Source organism: Salmo trutta, unplaced genomic scaffold, assembly GCF_901001165.1.
Source record: "Salmo trutta unplaced genomic scaffold, fSalTru1.1, whole genome shotgun sequence".
Classification (NCBI taxonomy): domain Eukaryota; kingdom Metazoa; phylum Chordata; class Actinopteri; order Salmoniformes; family Salmonidae; genus Salmo; species Salmo trutta.
Window position 1 is genome coordinate 960,914 of NW_021823412.1, and position 7,972 is coordinate 968,885.

At 48.5% G+C, this 7,972-nt stretch overlaps 1 protein-coding gene across 8 annotated transcripts in view; it reads right to left on the reverse strand.

Annotated features, from left to right (window-relative positions):
- The window catches only part of LOC115190780 (lysine-specific demethylase 4C-like), a 47,664-nt gene extending 39,787 nt beyond the window's left edge, over positions 1-7,877 (reverse strand). For all 8 annotated transcript variants that reach the window (XM_029748844.1, XM_029748837.1, XM_029748838.1 and 5 more), the window contains exons 1-2: positions 7,776-7,877; positions 4,556-4,723 (exon numbers count right to left, since the gene is read on the reverse strand). In XM_029748844.1, coding sequence (XP_029604704.1) covers positions 4,556-4,699 — 144 coding nt within the window. In that variant the 5' untranslated portion in view covers positions 4,700-4,723; positions 7,776-7,877. The remainder of the gene's footprint in view (positions 1-4,555; positions 4,724-7,775) is intronic.
- Positions 7,878-7,972: the final 95 nt, after the last annotated feature.

The following is a 7,972-nucleotide window of genomic DNA, read 5'->3' on the forward strand; positions in this document are numbered from 1 at the left end:
CCTGGAGATAGGTAGAGGAGAGAGAGAGAGGTTATCACCTGGAGACAGGTAGAGGAGAGAGGGGGGTTATCACCTGGAGACAGGTAGAGGAGAGAGGGGGGTTATCACTGGAGACAGGTAGAGGAGAGAAGAGGGGTTATCACCTAGAGACAGGTAGAGGAGAGAGAGAGAGGGGTTATCACCTGGAGACAGGTAGAGGAGAGAGAGAGGTTATCACCAGGAGACAGGTAGAGGAGAGAGAGAGGGGTTATCACCAGGAGACAGGTAGAGGAGAGAGAGAGGGGTTATCACCTGGAGACAGGTAGAGGAGAGAGAGAGAGAGGGGTTATCACCTGGAGACAGGTAGAGGAGGGAGAGAGAGAGGAGTTATCACCTGGAGACAGGTAGAGGAGGGAGAGAGAGAGGGGTTATCACCTGGAGACAGGTAGAGGAGAGAGAGGGGTTATCACCTGGAGACAGGTAGAGGAGAGAGAGAGAGAGGGGTTATCACCTGGAGACAGGTAGAGGAGAGAGAGAGGGGTTATCACCTGGAGACAGGTAGAGGAGAGAGAGGTTATCACCTGGAGACAGGTAGAGGAGAGAGAGGGGTTATCACCTGGAGACAGGTAGAGGAGAGAGAGGTTATCACCTGGAGACAGGTAGAGGAGAGAGAGGTTATCACCTGGAGACAGGTAGAGGAGAGAGAGGTTATCACCTGGAGACAGGTAGAGGAGAGAGAGGTTATCACCTGGAGACAGGTAGAGGAGAGGGGTTATCACCTGGAGACAGGTAGAGGAGAGAGTGAGGGGTTATCACCTGGAGACAGGTAGAGGAGAGAGAGAGAGGTTATCACCTGGAGACAGGTAGAGGAGAGAGAGAGAGAGGTTATCACCTGGAGACAGGTAGAGGAGAGAAAGAGGGGTTATCACCTGGAGACAGGTAGAGGAGAGAAAGAGGGGTTATCACCTGGAGACAGGTAGAGGAGAGAGAGGTTATCACCTGGAGACAGGTAGAGGAGAGAGAGAGAGGGGTTATCACCTGGAGACAGGTAGAGGAGAGAGGGGGTTATCGCCAGGAGACAGGTAGAGGAGAGAGAGAGGGGTTATCGCCTGGAGACAGGTAGAGGAGAGAGAGAGGGGTTATCACCTGGAGACAGGTAGAGGAGAGAGAGAGGGGTTATCACCTGGAGACAGGTAGAAGAGAGAGAGAGAGAGGTTATCACCTGGAGACAGGTAGAGGAGAGAGAGAGAGAGGTTATCACCTGGAGACAGGTAGAGGAGAGAAAGAGAGAGGTTATCACCTGGAGACAGGTAGAGGAGAGAGAGAGAGGTTATCACCTGGAGACAGGTAGAGGAGAGAGAGAGAGGGGTTATCACCTGGAGACAGGTAGAGGAGAGAGAGAGAGGGGTTATCACTTGGAGACAGGTAGAGGAGAGAGAGGGGTTATCACCTGGAGACAGGTAGAGGAGAGAGGGGGTTATCACCAGGAGACAGGTAGAGGAGAGAGAGAGGGGTTATCACCTGGAGACAGGTAGAGGAGAGAGAGAGGGGTTATCACCTGGAGACAGGTAGAGGAGAGAGAGGGGTTATCACCTGGAGACAGGTAGAGGAGAGAGAGGGGTTATCACCAGGAGACAGGTAGAGGAGAGAGAGGGGTTATCACCAGGAGACAGGTAGAGGAGAGAGAGAGAGAGGTTATCGCCTGGAGACAGGTAGAGGAGAGAGAGAGAGAGGTTATCACCTGGAGACAGGTAGAGGAGAGAGGGGGGTTATCACCTGGAGACAGGTAGAGGAGAGAGAGAGAGGGGTTATCACCTGGAGACAGGTAGAGGAGAGAGGGGGTTATCACCAGGAGACAGGTAGAGGAGAGAGGGGGTTATCACCAGGAGACAGGTAGAGGAGAGAGAGAGGGGTTATCACCTGGAGACAGGTAGAGGAGAGAGGGGGGTTATCACCTGGAGACGGGTAGAGGAGAGAGAGAGAGGGGTTATCACCTGGAGACGGGTAGAGGAGAGAGAGAGAGGGGTTATCACCTGGAGACAGGTAGAGGAGAGAGAGGGGTTATCACCTGGAGACAGGTAGAGGAGAGAGAGAGAGGGGTTATCACCTGGAGACAGGTAGAGGAGAGAGGGGGGTTATCACCTGGAGATAGGTAGAGGAGAGAGAGAGAGGTTATCACCTGGAGACAGGTAGAGGAGAGAGGGGGGTTATCACCTGGAGACAGGTAGAGGAGAGAGGGGGGTTATCACCTGGAGACAGGTAGAGGAGAGAAAGAGGGGTTATCACCTAGAGACAGGTAGAGGAGAGAGAGAGAGGGGTTATCACCTGGAGACAGGTAGAGGAGAGAGAGAGGTTATCACCAGGAGACAGGTAGAGGAGAGAGAGAGGGGTTATCACCAGGAGACAGGTAGAGGAGAGAGAGAGGGGTTATCACCTGGAGACAGGTAGAGGAGAGAGAGAGAGAGGGGTTATCACCTGGAGACAGGTAGAGGAGGGAGAGAGAGAGGAGTTATCACCTGGAGACAGGTAGAGGAGGGAGAGAGAGAGGGGTTATCACCTGGAGACAGGTAGAGGAGAGAGAGGGGTTATCACCTGGAGACAGGTAGAGGAGAGAGAGAGAGAGGGGTTATCACCTGGAGACAGGTAGAGGAGAGAGAGAGGGGTTATCACCTGGAGACAGGTAGAGGAGAGAGAGGTTATCACCTGGAGACAGGTAGAGGAGAGAGAGAGAGAGGTTATCACCTGGAGACAGGTAGAGGAGAGAGAGAGGGGTTATCACCTGGAGACAGGTAGAGGAGAGAAAGAGGGGTTATCACCTGGAGACAGGTAGAGGAGAGAGAGGTTATCACCTGGAGACAGGTAGAGGAGAGAGAGAGAGAGAGGGGTTATCACTTGGAGACAGGTAGAGGAGAGAGAGAGAGAGGTTATCACCTGGAGACAGGTAGAGGAGAGAGGGGGGTTATCACCTGGAGACAGGTAGAGGAGAGAGAGAGGGGTTATCACCTGACGACAGGTAGAGGAGAGAAAGAGGGGTTATCACCTGGAGACAGGTAGAGGAGAGAGAGAGAGGTTATCACCTGGAGACAGGTAGAGGAGAGAGAGAGAGGTTATCACCTGGAGACAGGTAGAGGAGAGAGAGGTTATCACCTGGAGACAGGTAGAGGAGAGAGAGAGGGGGGTTATCACCTGGAGACAGGTAGAGGAGAGAGAGAGAGGGGTTATCACCTGGAGACAGGTAGAGGAGAGAAAGAGGGGTTATCACCTGGAGACAGGTAGAGGAGAGAGAGAGAGGGGTTATCACCTGGAGACAGGTAGAGGAGAGAGGGGGGGGTTATCACCTGGAGACAGGTAGAGGAGAGAGAGAGAAGGGTTATCACCTGGAGACAGGTAGAGGAGAGAAGAGAGGGGGTTATCACCTGGAGACAGGTAGAGGAGCGAGAGAGGGGTTATCACCTGGAGACAGGTAGAGGAGAGAGAGAGAGGGGTTCTCACCTGAGACAGGTAGAGGAGGCGCGAGAGCGGCTTATTCACTTGGAGACAGGTTAGAGGAGAGGAGAGAGAGGGGTTATCACCTGGCGGAACAGGTAGAGGAGAGAGACGAGAGAGGGGTTTAATCACCTGGAGGACAGGTAGAGGACGAGAGAGAGAGAGGGGTTATCACCTGGATACAGGTAGAGGAGAGAGAGAGCGTAGTTGGGGTTATCCCCTGGAGACAGGTAGAGGAGAGAGTAGGAGAGAGGAGGGGTTATCAACTGGAGACAGGTAGAGGAGAGAGAGGAGAAGAGGGGTGCTCACCTGGAGACAGGTAGAGGAGAGAGAGAGAGGAGTACACCTGAGAGAAGGGTTATTTATCACCTGGAGGACAGGTAGAGGAGAGAGAGAGAAGAAGGGGTTATCACCTGGCGGACAGGTTAGAGTGAGAGAGAGAGAGAGAGGGTTATCCCAGGGAGACAGGTAGGAGAGAGAGAGAGAGGTGTTATCACCTGGAGACAGGTAGAGGCAGGAGAGGAGCGAGAGGGGTTATCACCTGGAGACAGTAGGGAGGAGAGAGAGAGGGGTTATCACCTGGAGACAGGTAGAGGAGAGAGAGAGAGAGAAGAGAGAGGGGTTATCACCTGGAGACAGGTAGAGGAGAGAGAGAGAGAGGGTTATCACCTGAGACAGGTAGAGGAGAGAGTGAGGGGTTATCACCTGGAGACAGGTAGAGGAGAGAGAGGTTATCACCTGGAGACAGGTAGAGGAGAGAGAGAGAGAGAGAGGTTATCACCTGGAGACAGGTAGAGGAGAGAGAGAGGGGTTATCACCTGGAGACAGGTAGAGGAGAGAAAGAGGGGTTATCACCTGGAGACAGGTAGAGGAGAGAGAGGTTATCACCTGGAGACAGGTAGAGGAGAGAGAGGTTATCACCTGGAGACAGGTAGAGGGTGAAGATCCACAAATTACACTCAGACAATCACACACACACACACACACACACACACACACACACACACACACACACAGGTTGTTCTCTCATCTTTCCTGAACAGACACACACCAAACACACTTCCAGTCATCCTCTCAGACACACACACACCTTGGCGAGGCCAGCACGGTGCGCCCCCTGTGACTCCATGTAGGCCAGGTAGCGGTTGAAGTCTCTGAACTCCTCCACGGTGGGCCTGAAGGTCATGATCTTGCAGGAGGGGTTAACAGGGCCGTAGACCTCCTGCCCTGCCATCCTGCCTGCTCACACAGATGAAGCCTTGACAGAGAAAGCATCTCATTACAGTAATACTTTCTGTTAATAACATCCTAAGGAAACCGGGCAGGAGGGGTTAACAGGGCCGTAGACCTCCTGCCCTGCCATCCTGCCTCCACCAATTAAACCCAGACAGAGAGTATAATATAAACTGGGTGGTTCGAGCCCTGAATGCTGATTGGCTGACAGCCGTGGTATATCAGACCGTATACCACGGCTATGACAAAACATTTATTTTTACTTCTGTAATTACGTTGGTAACCAGTTTATAACAGCAATAAGGCACCTCAGGGGGTTTGTGGTATATGGCCAGTATACCACGGCTGAGGGCTGTATCCAGGCAGTCTGCGTTGCGCATAAGAACAGCCAGTAGCCGTGGTATATTGGCCGTATACCACACCCCCTCTGGCCTTATTGCTTAAATAGAACACAGGCTAGGGCCATATGCTGTCTGACTAGGCTGATAAAACCTAGATATACATACCGTAGAAATACTAGATCCCAGCTAGTCTACATACTGTAGAGACACTAGATCCCAGCTAGTCTACATACTGTAGAGACACTAGATCCCAGCTAGTCTACATACCGTAGAGACGCTAGATCCCAGCTAGTCTACATACCGTAGAGCCACTAGATCCCAGCTAGTCTACATACCGTAGAGACGCTAGATCCCAGCTAGTCTACATACCGTAGAGACGCTAGATCCCAGCTAGTCTACATACCGTAGAGACGCTAGATCCCAGCTAGTCTACATACTGTAGAGACACTAGATCCCAGCTAGTCTACATACTATGTGCAGTACTACAGTAGCACTATTTTACAGCACAGAAGTAACCATGTATTTACTAAGTAGTATTAAACGGTTATTATAAACTGGGTTGGTTCGAGCGACCTGAATGCTGATTGGCTGACAGACGGGGTATATCACGCGTATGACAAAACATTTCGTTTTACTGCTCTAATTACATTGATAACCAGTTTATAATAGCAATAAGGCACCTCCGATCAGGACCAGGGTTTGTGAACAACACTCAATGTTGTGCAGTGTAGGCTACAGTATTGCCTAAATGAATAACACATAAATACAAAGCAACACAAAGGTTATTATTGTGTAACTAACCAATAATAACCTATGTGCAACACATTTATTATTCTTATCAGGCCTTATTGGTTAATTACACACAACAGCCAAGGCAGCAGGCTTCTCTTCCTACTTCCTGAGTCCAGCTCTAACACACCTGATTCTACTAATTAACTAATCATCAATCCAATAAGTCTTGATAAACCAATAGATTAGCTGAACTAAACCCAGAGTTGCAGACAGTGCAACAACAATAAATCCGCCTCCAAAATGGCCCCCTATTCCCTATATAGTACACTACTTTTGACCATAGGTCAGAGTATAGGAGTATGGGTTCTGGTCAAAAGTTGTGTACTAAAAAAAGGTGCTCTTTGGGATGCACCCCCCCAATGCTGCCCATTCTTACTCGTGTAACCTTCAGTTCCGCTGTGTGTTATTTACAAGTTGACCACTGGGTGGCGGTCAATCCTCTGCTAGTTACCACCAGCAGGGTTCCCGATCACCACAACTCCGGCTCCGTCCCGAATGACACCCTATTTCCCTACGTAGTGCACTACTTTTGACCAGGGCTTACATCAAAATTAGAGCACTATATAGGGAATAGGGTAGCATTTGGTATATTCACTTTGAATTTACTTTGACAAAGGGAGACAAAGGACTAGACACACAATAACAGTTGGTTTCTTTAAAAAAAAAAATAGTTCAAGCAACAACAAAAAAAATAGACCACAATAAGGAAATGTGTCTCAAAATCATTCATATAGTTTATCTCGCAAAGCAATGAACGGGTTATACAATAACAATAAATACAATACATTTGAATTGATTCGAATAAAGTAAATCTATGAATTCTGTTGTTGTGGTTACAAAATAACGGTATTGATCATACTTGATATAAAATTGTAACTTCGCCATTTAAAGCTGTTCAACTATTTTCTTAAATCGTGCATATATATATATATATATATATATATAGTAGTTAAATGATTAAATCACTTGTGACAGTGCATTTATTTCCCAAGATAAATCCGAAGTGCAGTGTGGCTAATCTGATCTTTGTCCGTCTTTCTGTCTGAGCTAGCCTACGTTCAGTTGTGGTAGCCAGCAATGGCAGATCGATGGAGACACTTCAAATCATTGATAACGACGACTGATTAAAATCAAACACTCCCTTTCTTTCGTTAGTGTCAGAATGCAAGAGTCTTACAGTCGTCAAACGGTGAGATAAATAACAAGAACTGGTTACGATGAGTAAAAGGGAAAAGTAGCCAGCTTGCTAAACTGGCCATCTGCACAATACGCGTAGCAGAGAGGGGGTTTAAATCCCATCTTGAATGGATGCAGTCCAGATTTATGCTAGCTAACAAGGCCCACGTTAGCTAGCAAGCTACTAGCTGACGAAATATACTGCACGAATTGAACATATATCAACCATAAATAGTCTGGCTGTTATCTAGACACACACAGAAAGACATTTAGCTAGTAAAGTTAGTATTGTGCATCGCAGTTTCACTGGTTTAGCTAGCTAACAATAGCTAACAGTTATCTAGCTATTTGCTAGTAGAAGTTAGCACAACGTTAACACCAAATCAACGGGCTCCAGCTAGCCTCACCAGCTAATTCTGAGAGGTAACTGTTAGCTAGCCAGTAATAAAAACAGGGTATAAGAAACATTCTGTGTTAGATGTGTCACGTAGACTATGTCCAAGCAGAGCTACTATATCTACAGCCAGTTAACTCTATGCAATAATGTCTGAATCAATTGATAATGCATGCATGCAGCGAAAACGAGTTGCTGTTATTAGCCAGCGTGTGCCAAGTTGTGCTAGCTAGCAACAGTAGCTAGTTAGCTTAGCCAACCAGTCCACTGCTACAAACGAAAATAGACGCCACAAAACTAGTTGACACTGAACGTTATAGGCATGAATTAAACCCGTGTTATAGATTGCATTAGTCAGGAAATTTGTACTGTACCTTTTGGTGTATGAAAAATGGGGTTTCGTTGTATTGTTGTTTATCTGTTCTCGCCCTGATCGCCCAGCTGTTTTCATATAACAGCTGGTCTTACAGCGACTTGTTCTTGAGGTTTCTGCCAGGTCCATAAGTAGATTTCAGACCAGTGGTGTAGTCGGCTGCCCCCTGTCGGCCAAACAATGTGGAAAATAATAACA